Source organism: Esox lucius, chromosome 9, assembly GCF_011004845.1.
Source record: "Esox lucius isolate fEsoLuc1 chromosome 9, fEsoLuc1.pri, whole genome shotgun sequence".
Lineage (NCBI taxonomy): Eukaryota > Metazoa > Chordata > Actinopteri > Esociformes > Esocidae > Esox > Esox lucius.
Window position 1 is genome coordinate 17,943,528 of NC_047577.1, and position 17,816 is coordinate 17,961,343.

The 17,816-nt window shown below is 43.6% G+C and overlaps 1 protein-coding gene across 10 annotated transcripts in view; it reads right to left on the reverse strand.

Annotated features, from left to right (window-relative positions):
* si:dkey-28e7.3 (trafficking kinesin-binding protein 1) overlaps window positions 1-17,816 on the reverse strand; it is a 44,869-nt gene that overhangs the window by 18,392 nt on the left and 8,661 nt on the right. For all 10 annotated transcript variants that reach the window (XM_010889183.4, XM_010889185.4, XM_010889184.5 and 7 more), the window contains 2 exons: window positions 12,259-12,618; window positions 11,824-12,015 (listed from right to left, as the gene is read on the reverse strand). In XM_010889183.4, coding sequence (XP_010887485.2) covers window positions 11,824-12,015; window positions 12,259-12,319 — 253 coding nt within the window. In that variant the 5' untranslated portion in view covers window positions 12,320-12,618. The remainder of the gene's footprint in view (window positions 1-11,823; window positions 12,016-12,258; window positions 12,619-17,816) is intronic.

Consider the following 17,816-nt stretch of genomic DNA (forward strand, 5'->3'; position numbering starts at 1 on the left):
AGTCCCTCTGGTTACATTATCATCTATCTGAAATGCCTTTCCAGCTGAAAAGTCCCACAATGCAAAAGAATCACACACATTATTATTTACCAATGCTAGTTTACCAATGCATGTTCAGAAATCACTATGTTCTTTAAGTCATACTGGAATTTTCACACTGAACGCTTGAGTCCTATCAACACCCTCAAGGCTTCGGTACAGAAAGGCAACATTGTTTGGGGTAACTATCTACTTGCTACACCCTTTCCAGACATAATGAGTATTGCAAGCCAGAAACTGTCGGTTGCACTGGTCCTAATTGGTCAAGAATGCCTATGCCTTTTTTAACCAGAGTATGTCTATATCTAACGTAGTCATGGACAAAGAGAATCAAACTAGAAGTGGATTCTAGAAGTGGAAAAACACATAACTACACATGAAATAGACTTTTTGGTGAATACATTAACATTTACACTGTAGTCAAATGTGTGTCCCCCAATATCAGAGTCACTCCTACGCCAATAGCTGCAGTAAAGGCCTGGCAAAGCATCACAAAGGAGGAAACCCAGTTTGGTGATGTCCATGTGTCCATGCGTTCCAGACTTCAAGCAGTCCTTGTTTCCAAAGGATTCTCGACAAAGTATTAAAAATGAAAATTTTATTCATGATTGTGTTCATTTGTCCAATTACATTTGAGCCCCTGAAATAAGGGGACAGTGTATGAAAATGGTTGCAATTCCTAAACGTTTTTGTTGAACCCGTTGAATTAAAGCTGAAAGTCCGCATTTCAACTGCATCTTGGTTGTTTCTTTTCACCTCCATTGGGATGGCGTACAGGGCCAAAATTATGAAAATTGGGTTAGTGTCCAAATATTTCCGGATCTAACTGTAAGTGGTGAGCGAGTCAACTGATAGATGGAGCAGACAAAAAACAAGTCGAGGTGAATCAGAGCAAAACTGGTGCACACTGAGGCATTCTGCCAGAGACACGCCCAAAAGTGATGGACAGGAGCTTAGTGTGCTAAAAACCAAACCTCCACAAGGGACCAGGTATTAGACAGCTGTGCCTCGACAGTCAGTCTACCTGTCTGTCCAGTCCCTGGCTAAGCAGGATTGGGTGAAGCCTGTCCTACATTATGTGGGAATAAGTCATGCAATCCTATGAGACGTGGCCAACCACTTACCTTCCCCCCAGGCTAGATTGGCTGGAGTTACCTGCCTGTCCTCTGCCCCGCTAAGAAGATTGAGTAAATGAAGGCGGGTACAGCCTATTCTACCTCGTGGGGACGTAAACCATGCGATCCTATGGTCATCTGGCAACGCCAGCACTGAACCCCAAGTCCAGCTTGATTGGCTTGGTTTAGAAGAGTCCAGCTTGTCCTCGCTGGCAACACTATCAGTACTCCACTTCCCAGGTCAACATTTTTGTTCTATCACATTGTAATCATAATCCCATTGTGCATGGTACACTGTACCTGGAGGCAAATGAAAGGCCATTTTGACATTAGAATGATGTCATTTCTGAACCCAGTTGTGAGGAACCCCTGCTCCCCCCCCCCCTAACCTTCATAAAATAACTCACCACTGGAGAAACCTGGGAATTCATACCATAGGGTATCTATTCAAAGGAGCCTACTTCGACTTGCTAAGGTAGAGCTATGACCTTCCTAGAAATAAATGTTTCAGATACCCACAGGTTAGAGACTATGTTAGAAAACACCTTCCTGCATTTGAAAACGCTAGATCTGCTCTGTTTAATGGGTGCCTCAAAATGCCCACCATATCTACCACACGTATATTCCATTTGTAAGACGCATTTCAGTATGTCAAACCAAACCTAAACAGATGCCATTAGAGCCAGGTGAGAAAATCTGCACAGTTTTTGGTCTGGAATCTTTCAGATGCTCTCGGATCTCCAGATCTTGACCCAGATCTGCCAGTACTTATCCTGGGAGTTTCAGGCGGCCTTAATAGAACTCCCAAGCAGACTACACAAGGCTCAACAACAAGGGTTGTGGCTAAGGGGCAATTTTTTGTCTGGTTTTCTTTGCTAGTATGTTGTTTCTTTTACTGTTTTTATTCTAACTTCATTCAACTTAATTTTTCTAAACTCTGTGTATTTTTTATTATAATTCCATGTTCAATAATTTTCTTATTTTTTAGAGTTAATTGCAATCAGGATTCAATACATTTGAATGCATTTAGATTTTTTTTTGGACATGCCTTTTGGCAGCTGCCCCAGTCCCAACTAACACATTTGACAGCTAATCATGATGCAGCTTAGAATTAAGTTAGTTTAATCGGCTGTGTTTGCTAGGGATGTGGTAAGGTTTGAAAACATTCCAGCCCCAAAGGATGGGAGTTGTCGTTCCCTGATCTAGAAAGATGACCAATACCTTATCTTTATGAATGGTTAGGTCTGTCAGTACCAAGGCCATGGCAAAGGCTCCTGCAAAATCTTTTGTGGACTGAAGGTGGAGAAGGAAACTGATTATAGCTAAGTAGTATAGAGGCTAATCGGATTAGTGGAATTTGGCGTCTGTGGCCAAGAGCATCCAGGTGGAGATGGGATTAGAAACCTCCCCTAACGTTATCATAGGGTGTGGACTTCTCTAAGCTCCTCCCACAAAACAGTCAACAGTAGACATGACATGAATGACAGACTTAATGACTTTGCAGCCATTAACGCCTAAAATCACTTGGAATGGAGGATCTTTCTTCCTAAAATGTTTTTACCACGATTAAAAATATATCCAGCTATATAATCGCACAGCATTCACCACTATTACACTTTTAAAATCATTGCAGTATGCAGTGTTTCCCAATCCTGATCCTCGGGACCCAAAGGAGTGCACATTTTAATTTTTGCCCTACCACTTACACACTTGAGTGATGTAATCAACCTATCATCAGGTCTTCAATTTGAATCAGGTGTGTGAGTGATACGGCAAAAACCAAAACATGCACCCCTTTGGGTCCCGAGGACCAGGATTGGGAAACACTGCAGTATAGTGAAGTAAAGAAAATATAACATTTGATTGCAAGTACAAAAGAAAGTGTCTCTGTAAAACTGTAACTTTATTACTGCCTCAGGTCAATAGATAGGAGGAAACGATCACAGAACAGAAACTTCAGGACCAAAGGTAAACTAACAGGGGTTTTACCATGTTGCCTGTCAGTAATACTTCCTTATGTCTAGGTGCTGCAAAACAAAGCCTTTGGACTCATAATAGAATCACACCATTCACCTCTAAGATGATATGGTCTAATGAACCCATGTTGCACAATCAAGGCTAGGTGTCACGTTTGTGTGTTTTGATGTGCATACAAGTACACCCCCTAGAAATTAGTTTTTTACTTATTTGGAGCTGAATTCCAACCACATTCATTAATGAAGGTAACCAAATGTATCAAATCAGAAAAAACTGTTCTAATTTTAGACCATTCATTCATACATTAATGAATAAATAAAACTACAATTGTCTTATCCGGAAAATATTAGTACACCCCTACCTTTACCATCACATACAAGAGCTAAATATTATTACACCCTACCTTTACCATCACATACAATGGCTAAATATTAGTACACCTCTACCTTTACTATCACATACAATGGCTAAATATTAGTACACCTCTACCTTTACTATCACATACAATGGCTTAATATTAGTACACCAATACCCGATGATTCTGTTGCGTTCATTTTACCGTGGTGCCCCGCCTTGGCTAAATATGTCACGCCACGACAAGAAAAAAATCTATAATCAAACGATTTGTTTTGACCAGTAATTTGTGAGAGTACAACATCATTCTTAAGGGCATTTAGCTCATTGTGCTATTTTCTGCATGCTTTTTGAGAAACACAGATTGCATTCTCATAGTAATCGGAGCCACCAATACACAAATTATTCTCTTCTTGTTTAGATGTAGCTATCAATATTGCCAGAACATTTTTATCCCCAGTTACAGTATCTCAAAAAAGTGAGTACACCCCTCACATTTTAGCAAATATTTGATTATATCTTTTCATGTGACACTTAAGTAATGACACTTTGCTACAATGTAAAGTAGTGAGTGTACAGCTTGTATAAGTGTACATTTGCTAAACTGCTGGCAACAAAAGTGAGTACACCGCTAAGTGAAAATGTCCAAATTGGGCCCAATTAACCATTTTCCCTCCCCGGTGTCATGTGACTCGTTAGTGTTTTAAGTTCTCAGGTGTGAATGGGGAGCAGGTGTGTTAAATTTGGTGTCATCGCTCTCACACTCCCTCATACTGGTCACTGGAAGTTCAACATGGCACCACATGGCAAAGAACACTCTGAGGATATGAAAAAAAGAATTGTTGCTCTACATAAAGATGGCCTAGGCTATAAGAATCAATCAATCAATCAATCAATCAAAATTTATTTATAAAGCGCTTTTTACAACAGCAGTTGTCACAAAGTGCTTTACAGAGACACCCGGCCTTAAACCCCAAGGAGCAAACAACAGCAGTGTTGAATTTCAGTGGCTAGGAAAAACTCCCTAAGAAGGTCGAATTTTAGGAAGAAACCTAGAGAGGACCCAGGCTCAGAGGGGTGACCAGATATTAAGAGTCCAATTGGAATAATAAATACATTTCTCTTGGCTAAATCCAGAGTATATTCGATTTTAGACTAGGTCAGAAGTATGACCAGGTGGACAAGGACAGGAACAGCAACGGTCCCCCCAAACCAGGTAATCCGCAGGTGTGGACCAGGACCTCATCTCCTTCTAAAATTTAAAATTGGAGGAAACTGAGAAAAGTTAGTAGTACATCCCTCATTTCCCCCAGCACAATAATATAGCAGCGTAACTTTGCAAATTTGCAGTCCCAGGGTCTTGCAAATTTTGCAAGACCCTGAAACTGAGCTGCAGCACGGTGGCCAAGACCTTACAGCAGTTTAACTGGACAGGTTCCACTCAGAACAGGACTCACCATGGTTGACCAAAGAAGTTGAGTACACATGCTCAGCGTCATATCCAGAGGCTGTCTTTGGGAAATAGACGTATGAGTGCTGCCAGCATTGCTTCAGAATTTGAAAGGGTGGGGGTCAGCCTGTCAGTGCTCAGGCCATACGCCGCACACTGCATCAAATTGGTCTGCATGGCTGTCGTCCCAGAAGGAAGCCTCTTCTAAAGATGATGCACAAGAAAGCCCGCAAACAGTTTGCTGAAGACAAGCAGACTAAGAACATGGATTACTGGAACCATGTCCTGTGGTCTGAAGAGACCAAGATAAACTTATTTGGTTCAGATGGTGTCAAGCGTGTGTGGCGGCAACCAGGTGAGGAGTACAAAGACAAGTGTGTCTTGCCTAGAGTCAAGCATGTTGGTGGGAGTGTCATGGTCTGGGGCTGCATGAGTGCTGCCGGCACTGGGGAGCTACAGTTCATTGAGGGAACCATGAATGCCAACATGTACTGTGACATACTGAAGCAGAGCATGATCCCCTCCCTTCGCAGGGCATTGTTCCAACATGATAACGATCCCAAACACACCTCCAAGATGACCACTGCCTTGCTAAAGATGCTGAGGGTAAAGGTGATGGACTGGCCAAGCATGTCCCCAGACCTAAACCTCATTGAGCATCTGTGGGGCATCCTCAAACGGAAGGTGGAGGAGCGCAAGATCTCTAAAATCCACCAGCTCCGTGATGTCGTCATGGAGTAGTGGAAGAGGACTCCAGTGGCAACCTGTGAAGCTCTGGTGAACTCCATGCCCAAGAGGGTTGTGTGTTGTGTTATTTTGAGGGGACTGCAAATTTACACTGTTATACAAGCTGTACACTCACTACTTCACATTGTAGCAAACTGTCATTTCTTCAGTGTTGTCACATGAAGATATATAATCAAATATTTACAAAAATGTGAGGGGTGTAGTCATTTTTATAAGATACTGTATATTGGGAAACAGGTTTTGCTAGCTAACAGTACTATTTTGCCATGTTAGCTAGTTCATCCAACGTTAAATGGGACGTAAATGGCCAGAGTGGAAAAGAGAAGACAGAGCAGAGAGGAGAGGAGAGGAAGAAAGAGCAGTTCCGCATTCAACACCATAATTCCTGCTTTGCTCCAAGACAAGCTATTTAAACTGGAAGCACCTGTCCGACCCCCTGACCATCAGCACCGGCACCCCCCAAGGCTGTGTCCTGTCTTCCCTACTCTTCTCCCTGTACACCAACAGCTGCACCTCCAGTCACCACTCTGTCAAGCTCCAGAAGTTTACGAATGACACCCCCCACATTACACTTATTTCTGATGGAGACAAGTCCGCCTACAGGTGGGGATTGACCATCTGGTGTCCTGGTGCAGTCCGAACAACTTGAACAACAAAGGTTGTGGAGATGATAGTGGACTTCAGGAGAAGCCCAGCTTCCATTTCCCCCCATCACTGTATGTGGCTCCCCAGTCAACTCTGTGGAGTCTTTTCACCACCATTGCCCAGGACCTCAAGTGGGAGCTGAACATCACCTCTCTTACAAAGAAAGCAGAGCAGAGGATTTGCTTCCTGCGACAGCTGAAAAAGTTCAACCTGCCAATGACTAGGATGGTGCATTTCTATGCATCCTGACCTCCGTCACTGTCTGGTACACTGCAGCCACTGCCAAAGACAAGGGCAGACTGCAACGCATCATCCGCTCAGCAGAGAGAGTGATTAGCTGCAATCTGCCGTCTCTACACAGCCTACACACCTCCAGGACGCGGAGCTCTATCAAGACCAAATCCTCCTGCCACAAGAACAGTTTCTTTCATACAGCAGTAGGTCTCATGAAAATTCCACATATTCATCGATTTTGGTCTCATCTGACGCTTTCACCCAGTTCTCTGAATCATTCAGATGTTCATTGGCAAGCTTCAGACAGGCCTGCACATGTGTTTTCTGGGTTGATTCCTCACCGTTCTCATGATCATTGCAACTTCACAAGGTGAGATCTTACATGGAGCCCTATACCGAGGGAGACTGACAGTTCTTTTGTGTTTCTTCCATTTGCGCATAATCGCACCAACTGTTGTCACCTTCTCACCATGCTGCTTGCTGATGGTCTTGTAGCCCATTCCAGCCTTGTGTAGGTCTACAATCTTATCCCTGACATCCATGGACAGCTCTTTGGTCTTGGCCATGGTGGAGAGATTGGAATCTGATTGATTGACTGCTTCTGTGGACAGGTGTCCCTTTAAGAGTGAGCTCCTAATCTCAGCTTGTTACCTGTATAAAATATACCTGGGAGCCAGAAATCATTCTGATTGGGAGATATATTTATTTCACTCATTAAAATGCAAATCAATTTATAAAATGTTTGACATGCGTTTTTCAGGATTTATTTTTGTTATTCTGTCTCTCACTGTTCAAATAAAGCTACCATAAAAATTATACACTGATCATTTCTTTGTCAGTGGGCAAACTTACAAAATCAGCATCGGATAAAATAATTATTTTCCCTCACTGGGCATAAACAACCCTCAACTGGACAAAACCTTGCACCTTTCATACACTCTTTTGTTATTTTAAGTAATGTATTATTACACAGTCTACTATTTTTATGCTCAGACCACTGTTCTTATTTGTTTTTACTTCCCTAATTCCTTTTGTATTGTATTGATTGTTGCACCAATGGCCACAACAAATTCCTTGTTTGTTGTGAAACTTACTAAGAAATAAAACCCTTTGTGATTCTAATTCTGATTCTGAGAAAGGAAGAAAGTAAAGAAGAGATGACAGGAGGGAACAGAGAAGAGATGGAAAGGAGAGAATAGGAAGAAAGGTGAGAGGAAGAATTAAGCGTGCCCCCCCCGGTCAACAACGTACCCCCCCCCACAGCAAGAACATTTTCCAGAGGAAACACTGCCCCTATCTTTACCATCACATACAATGGCTAAATATTAGTACAGCCCTATCTTTACTAGGGTTGCACGATATTGACAAAAAAAGCGATATTGCGATATTGATCGTGAATATCGCAATATGGAAAAACTTTAGTTTAGTCTACAGTAGAGGAATACTTGCCAACTTTCAAAGAGGGCCAATCACAGGTATTGGCTTTTTAGACACACTACCTAATCAACACTAAAAGCACCAAAATCATTTTGCTTAGACACAGACTGCAAACTAGCTCCACAAAGGGAATCTGAACACTGTTCGCTAGAAGAGTCCGGTGTTTCAGCCTTTGTGAGGGTGCCTATTGTATTTCTTGGCAGCGCATCCATTATTTGAGATGCTTTAAATTGATTAAATCTCAAATCTAGTGCAAAGGCATTTTAGAAGCATTGCCTCCATAGCTAATACCAGACACCCACTCATTCTTTATCGCACAGTCTTCTAAGCTCCCGACTCCATTTAATGCCAAAGGTTTTTATATTTATTTTGGATTATACTTTTGTAGTGCTTTTTGTGACGTGGATCAAAATGACAGTTACAGTCCATCACATAACTTTTTGGCCACTAATGTGTCCTCTTCAGTCTCCGACATCTTACTTTTCTGCCTTTTCTTTTCTTTCGCTCTGACTCGTTTCGCTGTCTACCTCTCTCTTCACTCACACACTGTAGAAGTATACACACGTAACGTAGTATGCTCCATAGGGTATGTTTGTGTAGTGGGCCCGTGCGCTCACACATGCATGTGGCAGGGCAACTGAAACATGATCATTATCAGAGTTGGGGAGTAACGGATTACAAGGCAGCTGGTACGAGTTGCACCGAATACCTTTTACTGGAATTGTGAAATAGATTAGGCTACTCTTTGTTAGATAGCTGTAACATGGCGCTGCCTTCAAGATAAAACATTATATGGAATTTACCATGACATTTGAGGAGAAAAGGTGTGTTGGGAAGCACTCTGCCAAAGAATGAATATTTGCATTTGACGAGGCCACATCAACTCCATCCATACATGTAGGCCATGTGATTCTGCTTGCTTTGCATCTCTGAAAATTGTGTTCATTGGTTATCATTGGCTGCGGACGTCATTTACTTTAAGCGAAGAGTGCAAGTTTATAATCACAGTTTATTTCTTTCATTTGCGTTTTGAAAATCCATCACTGGTGGCCATAATAATCGCAGGTTCCATTCGCGCGGGAAAACCTTATTTCTGTGAGGATGTTCACGATTGCAAACGTGCATCCGTGTGCCGGGGGTTTCGGCAACCTTTTGACAATGTTGGTTGTGAAGCAAATCATCAGACTACTGCAGATTTAGTTTATGCGCTAAAAGATACGGATATCTTACCCTTTTCGAGTAATTGCCATTTATTTTTCAACAATTTTTTGAAGCAATTAAAACCATGAATGAAACACAAATAACAGAACAGGCTTAAGCATCATTAGATTTTGGGTTATGTTCAGATAAAAAGATAGAGGTTTATTGGATTAATTGGAATGACTGAATATCTGACAGACCTTTAGCGTGTAATGTAGAGGTGTAGCCCAATCATATTGAAGTAAAAAGCAATGGTTTTGAAACCCATATCCAAAGGCACTGTTGCCTACACAACCCATAAGGTAAAATGCGAATTCCATTTTTGGCCAGCTATGTAAACTCTAACATTGACTGATACCGCAAAAGGTGTTCAGTGCAGGTGTTCAGTGTTCCTATTTGTATTCCAATGCCTCTTAATATGAAAGTAATCTAAAAGTAATCCAAAGTAATCAGATTCTGAGTTTGAGTAATCAAAAAGTTACTGATTAAAAATGTGGACAGGTAACTTGTAACTGGAACGGATTACATTTAAAAAGTAACCTACCTAACCCTGATCATAATTATTGCAGTTTCAAACGGGCGCTAAGTCAATATTGCGTGCTCACCTAATATTTACTATCACATAAAATGGCTGAAATTAGAAGCAGGTGTACAATAACAGGTGTTAAGTTCTGAGAAATCGTCTGCTCTCAAAACATAAGGCCAAGACACATCTGATATTTGCTAGATAACAACTGGGTAAATACAAAAACTATCAGAGAATTCCTGAGGACAATGTGACGCCTTCTGTCAAAATGTCAAAGATGAACCAAACATGGATTTGACAACAGGACTATGACCAAAAACACACAAGCAAAGCAACAGCAGACTGGCACAAAAAGAAGAAATGAAGGGTTATGGAATGGCTGAGTCAAAGCCCAGATCCAGAATCCTTTCGAAAAGCCTTTGAGGGACTTGAAGCAGGCCGTTCATGCTAGAAAGTCCTCAGGCATGACACTGAGAGGGAGATAATTCCATCAATGTTTTACAATATTCCACTTATTCAAGGATATTGGTCATCTGTCCAATGATAATGGGTAATCTGGCTCCATTGACCAATTAGAAAGCATATGTAAGGTGTCATTTCCCTGGTGGACTTTCCAGGGTGGAACTGCTGTAGGCTGTTGCCGCAATGTAGCTGAGCAAACTAGATACACACGTACTGCTAGTACGTATTCGCAATGTAATGTATTATTTTCATTTGAACATGTCAGGTTATTCCAGAGCACATTTTCTCTTTTGCTGTAAATGATATATTTCCATTTTCTTTCGTAAAATATATTTCTTGAGGAGCGTCACATGTCTAGAGTGTCATCGACCCTGGACTGCTCTAGGCCAATGGCAGTGGCCTCAGGTTGTGTCTTTTTAAAGCATTTGATTTTGTCCCGGCAGACAGGGTCAGTTGTGTCAACAGTAAAGAGAATAGAACTTTATTAATAGAATTAATAGATTAAGTAAATACATGAGGGAAGGCCTAAGCATGCGTTCACTTAAGCTTTTCACCTGTGCCACCTGAGTCCAATTAACCATTGGAATGAACTGGTCGATTCACATTCTGGATCGGCTGATTAACTGGTAGTCCGATGAGATACATTTGTCATGCTAGTAGCAGAGTAGCTTATTCCTTCAATCAGTGATTTACAAACTGACTTGTAATAGACATTCATTAGCGAAAATCAACAAGAAAATATTGGTAGCTGATCACGTCATTTTGTTTTTGCTTACATGGTGGGTTCGTGAAAACCTTTTGATATAAAAACGGGTCGCAGGCAATGTTCCCTGGAAGCTGCAGGTGCAGACCAACTCTTACAGGACTGCCGAAGAAAGCGGAAGAAACGCCAGTGTAAACAGAGCCTCAAGATCAAACATAAAAACAGCCCTCAGCCAGTGAAACAAACAGAAGGGAAAGTTACTCTGCAAGTTCAAGTCCGTTGTAGTCTGAGTCAACGAGTGTTGGAGTGGAATGACATTCACAGTAAAACACAAGAACTACAGAGTAAATGTGTTTTTCAGCACTACAACCAGTCACACGTTTTGAGCATTTGTTGATATTCTTTGCTGGCTAGTAAATGAATATTCAACATACACTGCTTCCTACAATGGAGCCATGCATACAGCCTACATACCAAGTAGTCTTGGATAACATTGTTCATGGCTCAAAGGGACAGTGTATTTTGGCATAGGCTTGAATATGCAGGTAATAATTGGCAGAGGTTTGCCATTCTCCAAATCTCTGTACGCTCACACAACCCAACCCAGACCGTGGTGTTGCAGACAAAAAATGTATATCCTTAATGCATTATTTTTCAAGTCTCATTGAGTGTTGGCCTGCATTGAACATAACATTTTGGACACTAGGTTAAATCACGTTAATTAAATGCAATCTCTTTTTTTTCATTAGGGCACTCCTATAGGCCTACGTAATGCTCAGATTAACCCATCCGCTCCTGCCTAAAACTGTAACATAAAGCTGGTTCAGCCTCAGTGTTCACTGTAATCCCATGCTTGCACAGAGTACTTAAAAGACCAGAAATGCCTAGAAATGGAGGAAACATTGTCTTCACACAACACAAGAGCGGCACTCACAGAAGTACTTGAACGTCTCTTCTATCTGGTCGTGTGTGAGTCCCAGGGCGGCCTCTGGTGGCAGTAAAGGGGTGTGCAGCCAGTCGTCGTGGTCGTAGCCAAACATGCAGTCCGCCCGCAGAGTGTAGTTAGGCAGCCCTTCAGACAGCAGGCTCACTATCTCCACCTCGCTGTCTCCACCTGAACAGAGGTCTGAAGGTGGGGGTGGGGGGGCAGGGAGGACATGGGAGAAAACAGAGGAACATGATTCCAACGTGAGCGAACTGACGCCACTGATGTTTTAAGGTCTCTGCCGCCCCCTTGCCACAGTGACTGGGTGACACAGTTTCCTTGTTCCGACACACACCAGGACAATCACCCAGCACGGGCCGGCCCTGAACAACATCCCTGACCGTGTGATCTGAACCTCATGCATTTTCACTTCCGGGGACCTACCAGTGAGGGTGGACACATCGTGGCTTCCCTGGTCCACTCTCTCCAGGGGGTCCCACTCCATGTTACGGTCTCCACAGAGGGGCAGGGTCTCCCCGCCGAGGCCCCCAGACGCCTGCCCCTGCCCCCCATAGACGGAGAGGTCCGGCAGGGGCTCTAGGGGGGACAGTGGAGGCCAGGAGAAGAGAGGCGGAGGAGAAGGAGAGAGGGGAGGAGAGGGAGAATGGTGGGACAGCTTGACTGAGGTTGAGGTGTTCAGGGTGAACGGGGACGAATCAGAGCAGATCCCTGTGAGGGCCTGAGGCCCCCTGGTGGATCAGGGAGAACCAGCAGGCTGACTGGACATCCGAGAGCGCAGTTTGTCTGGAGAGAATGAGAGGAAACGAGAGGGACTCATTGAAACCCACTGGCTCTAAATTAGCAACATCACAGGCTTTTAAATTTCAACATGGAATGACGTTCAGTGTTTTAACATGGCAGGTAAACAAAGATAAACGTATAAATAACACCGCTGTTTCTTCAAATATATTCCATCCGTGCTTGGTAAAGGTAACCTTTTGGTAAGAGTTGTTTTACATTTTTTGAATACTTCTGTTACATTCAACAAGAACATATGCCTTTTTTTCCCCCAATTACAACCTGTAAAAGACATACAGATATAGGGAACGTTTAAGAGCCAACAAAAAAAGGAATCGCTACATCACATCTCGCATGGTGTCTTTTATAGCCAAGTACAGTGCTATACCATACACACTGAAAACGTTCCAAACCTTGGCCTCTCCATAACACTTTTAGGGTCACAAAGCTCAAGTTACCCATTTGGCCCAAAGCCACACAGATATTGAGTTACAGGATCGGCCATAAAACACCACCTAATGACATTCAAACTAGCACAATTCCCAAACAAAGCCTGCAGGGGCACAATACATTACAGAACTGCTCTACAGAAGGAGGACACTGCCCGCCAAGCTAGCAACAAACAACACTTAAGTATTAGGATAAACGCCAGCCCTAAATCAGACACGCAACCTAACCAAGTTCCTCCTCTACGAGGCTCCTCATTTTCAACAGCCTCTCCGCCCAGCAAATGCCGGGCCACAGATATGTAACTGAATAGCCTTTGCCACCCCAGGCAGTGACGTGACTGAATGGAGGGGTATAGAGGGATGGGGGCAGCAGGGCATTTAAACCTCATATTCCCCAGCGTAGTGGTGAGTGGGTCAGAACTGTATGTAATCTATATTCTGACATTGGACCACAGCACACAGACCCATTTACCGATTTAACCAACTGTGAACCGGTCAGCTGTATTGGATTGGACCCCCTGGAGTCAAAGCAACTGGCCAGCATGATGCAAGCCTAGGCAGCGTCAAGGTTAGTATCACAGGACAGTCGATAAACTAGATAAGCAACATTGCCCTCAAGGACATTACGGGCCCTATTGTTTAATGGGTTGTTAAAGCAGGGAACACGAGTGGCTAGGAAAAGCATGTGAAACACACACACACACACACGCACACACACACAGCTGTCCGCAGCCCACTCAGCAGACACATGGGAATGGTATTTCACCTCTCGTCCCTGTCCCTCCATCCCCCTTCTAGACAAGCCCCCCCCCCCGACACACACACACTTCATTAACTAAAGTGGAGTCTCTGACTCCTCCTGCCACATCCATCTCCCCACCCTTTCTATCCACTCCCCCCCCTGTCCACGGGAGCAGCTGATTGATGTCCATCGTGGTCTGGGCTTTTACAGACACATACCATCTCCTGACTACAACTGGATGTAGCGACGCACCGAAAACGGGGTTAATATCAAGACTGGCAGAATGTGCTTCTCCGACAGAAATCCCCAATCACACTGGACCGTCGGTGATGTCACGGCGACTGTCTGTGCCCAGGAAGACGTCATGTCACGGTGAACTGCGCGTGAACAGGCCATCAAATCCAACGCGCTACATCCACATAGAGTTGTTTGTGACAAAAAATGAAAACATGTGAATTTGTCAATTACAGGATCAGCTGCCTAAGGCCGAGGTGTACATCCAGATTTTCCGTTTCCATTTTGAGAAACTAAGGATACAGTTTTCAATCCTCCCCTTGAGCTTTGAAACGCCAAACCCAGGCCTGATCTCATGGATCTGCTTCACAAGCACTCCTGGAAGCCTGGCAACGTTGCACCTTCGTGACAGAACTTAGCAATAAGTAAAACATCCCAAAAGAGTCAGTCAGTGGTTGTAAAAGCGAATGAGATGGTGCGGCAAATTAACTCACAACAAACGAGTCCGCTGCACGCAGTTCACCAAACCAACGCCAACAGCATCAGTCACACACACACACACAAATAAACAAACACAAACAAACAAACACTGAGACGTCCATCTCTTCATCATATTTACACCCTTGCCAAAGCCAAGTTGGCAGGCCTTCCACTGTAACAGTCTGGGTCTATTAATGACCCAGCCAAGAGCAGCCTGGTGTCCCGCTTAGAGGCGTCACCAGCAGGCCCATTTATCGGCCATCTACCCCTTGCTCCTATGTGTTTGTCACTGTGCCGGCAGAATGCCAGTGGGAAGTCCCGTTGAGCTGCTCACTGTCACCCCGGGCTCCACCAGATCCAAGCTTCCCAGATCTGCCGTCCAATTAGCCGTCCAGAGAATCTACCGGATCTTTGAGAAAGATGCATCCACCGGCTTCATTTGGTAGATACATTTGGTAGGTGCTGAATCACGGCAAACAAGTTTGGTTTCTCCAAAGTACATCAGAAAACTTGGAAATGGCTTGTGTAGCCTGAGTCTCCCAAAAGATATTCTCTGATGCGATAACTAGATAACAATGTTTCTGGTTGTTCTTTTACTGTAGGTAAAGCGTCCAAAACTCCAGTTCAAGAAAGGGAAACAACCATCCTAATGTAATTCAACTGTTAAAACTTGACCATATTATGGTGTCTTTATATTTAACCAAGAAAACGCTGTGCCAACAGCAAGCAGATATAATCAATCGACTTATTCCGAGGGAACTCCATGCCATCCCATAGAAGTGGAACTTTAAGACGTGGAACTGTAAGACGTGGAACTGTAAGAAGTAGAACTGTAAGAAGTGGAATTGTAAGAAGTTCCATCCTCAGTCGGACTGACCTTCTAGACAGCAGTCTATATCACCCCGAAAATAGATCCAGATTACCACATGGGTGTATGATTGTGATCAGGGGCATGTGGGTAAAGTATTATAACACGAAACTCTGAACTCTACTCTGAACTCTACAGACGGCTCCGGTGTGCCAACAACGGGCTTTCAGGAGAGGTGTGTACGTGTGTGGAGTCACACAGAAAGAGGAGGAAGAGGGAGGGCAGATGACGTCGCCAGAGAGGAGGGAGCGGTGGGGTAGGCAAGAGTGGAGAGAGAGAAAGAAAGAGAGACGTTTGACGGGGAGGGGGGGGGGGGGGGGGGGGGGCGGTTAGATGAGGGAGGAGAGGACACCTTGAGAGAAGGCCACATGGGAACTTTGGAAAGAACGCCATGAATGGGTCACACTCGAATTAGCCTGTCACCAACAGATTGAATACCGAATCAGGATTTGGAGAGGAGAGGGCGGGGCTTGTCAAATGCAAATCTTCACCGCTAAGTGGCTGAGTGGGCCGAGGACTCTGGACCCACGGTTGCCCAGACAACGCGAGGACTGTGACCAGCTGGGTCATGTGACAAAGCCCTACTGGTGCATTAATGGGACTCCAGCAGAATGCTCAGCGTTAAAATGGGGACAAATTTACAAGACCCTACGTACAAGGGAAAGGTCTCCATTTTTATTACAACAGAAAATCTGTAACAATCGAAATGGACTTCCACAAAGAACAAGAAACAGCTTTGTTTTGGTTTTTGTATTGCTCCTGGAAAAGGGAAGTCTGAAACCTGCTGTGAGATCACTAAATCCTGCCCTAAATAACCCATTGTGTTTCACATCAGCCGCACACAATGCAGTGATGATGATCATTTGTTCCCTGTACCCAACCCAAGTTCATTCACAGAGGGTCTACTCTGCCTGATAACTGTCTTCCTATACATTAAGTGGTGCCACTCAGTCCATTACGGTGGCCAGGCACATTAGTCAGGGTACATTAGATCAGATAAGATGAACAAGGACAGGACCTGAATGATAACCCCAGTTTTTTCTCAAACAAACACTACCATGAGATAGTAGCCTCATCTGGTCTCTGGTGATGGGATTAAAATAAGGTAGCTGGCTGGCCAGCATACAGACAAGACTGTGTCCTGATTAGTCTATCTATGACTGGGGATCAGTAAGGGTAATTCTAGTGGTGTCATATCTCAATGGGGCTCCCTCAGAAACCCCCAAAATAGAACAGCATAACATTAGTTACTAATAGTTAGGCCGATATGAGGAAAGTACATTCTGTAAAGATAACAGAAACTCACCAAATCTCAGAGAAAAGCAGTCACCAACACTGAAAAGCTGATTATATATCAGCTTTTATATTATTAATAATCATTATATATTGGTAGTATTATTATATAATAAATATTACACATATATATGTATAGAGCCAATCAAACATTTGGACACACCTACTCATTCAAGGGTATTTCTTTAGTTTTACTCTTTTCCACATTGTAGAATAATAGTGTAGGCATCAAACCTACGAAATAACACATGAAATAATGTAGTAACCAAATAAGTGTAAAACAAATCAAAATAAAAGTGATATTGTACAATCTTCAAAGTAGCCACACTTTTCCTTGATGACAGCTTTGCTCACTCTTTGCTCTTCTGTTGTTCCTCACACACCACAGGCATCGCGGTCATCCAAGGCACGCAATGTCTGACACTATTTACTGATGTCTGTCCAACAGATCTAAAAGCAGACGTAACTTTAGTCACTATTCCTATTGAAACGCCGGCCAAGGTTGCCAGGACAACACGAGGACCGTGACCAGGTGGGTCGTGACAAAGCCCAACTGATGCGTTTGTGTGACTCCAGCAAAATGCTCAGCACTAAAAAGGGGAAAAATTTACACATTGTAGAATAATACTTCAGTCACTGTTCCTATTGAAACACCAGCCAGTTGAGCATTCTTTGTGATTAAGTGCTTGCTACCCATCTATCACAGACACTGAGATCCTTTCCCCTGCCACCTCGATCTAAAAACAAGGTCAACTGGGCATGCCCTGCATTCTTTTTGTCAAAGAACTCGATAAGAGATTAATTGCTTTATCGTGTCACGCAGTAGCCCTGTATGGAAGCATCTGCATTCATTATGTTCCTCCGCTCATTTACTCAGATGTCTCGTTTTAATTTGTCACCCATCTACGTATAAAGGCCTACGCTCTAGGAGGGGAAACAGGACTGAGCGGGAGAGCGGTCGGAGTCTCATTTCAAACAGATGAGAAATGAGATGACCTAAGCTAGTGTCCCACGGCTGAGAGATAAGTAACCGTGTTGTATCAGTGGTAACTGTCCAAACAATACACACTGCCTACGGGAGCTTCTGCACGCTCACCACTGCTCAACCTGGGTGTCATTTGACCCAAGCCACTGCGCG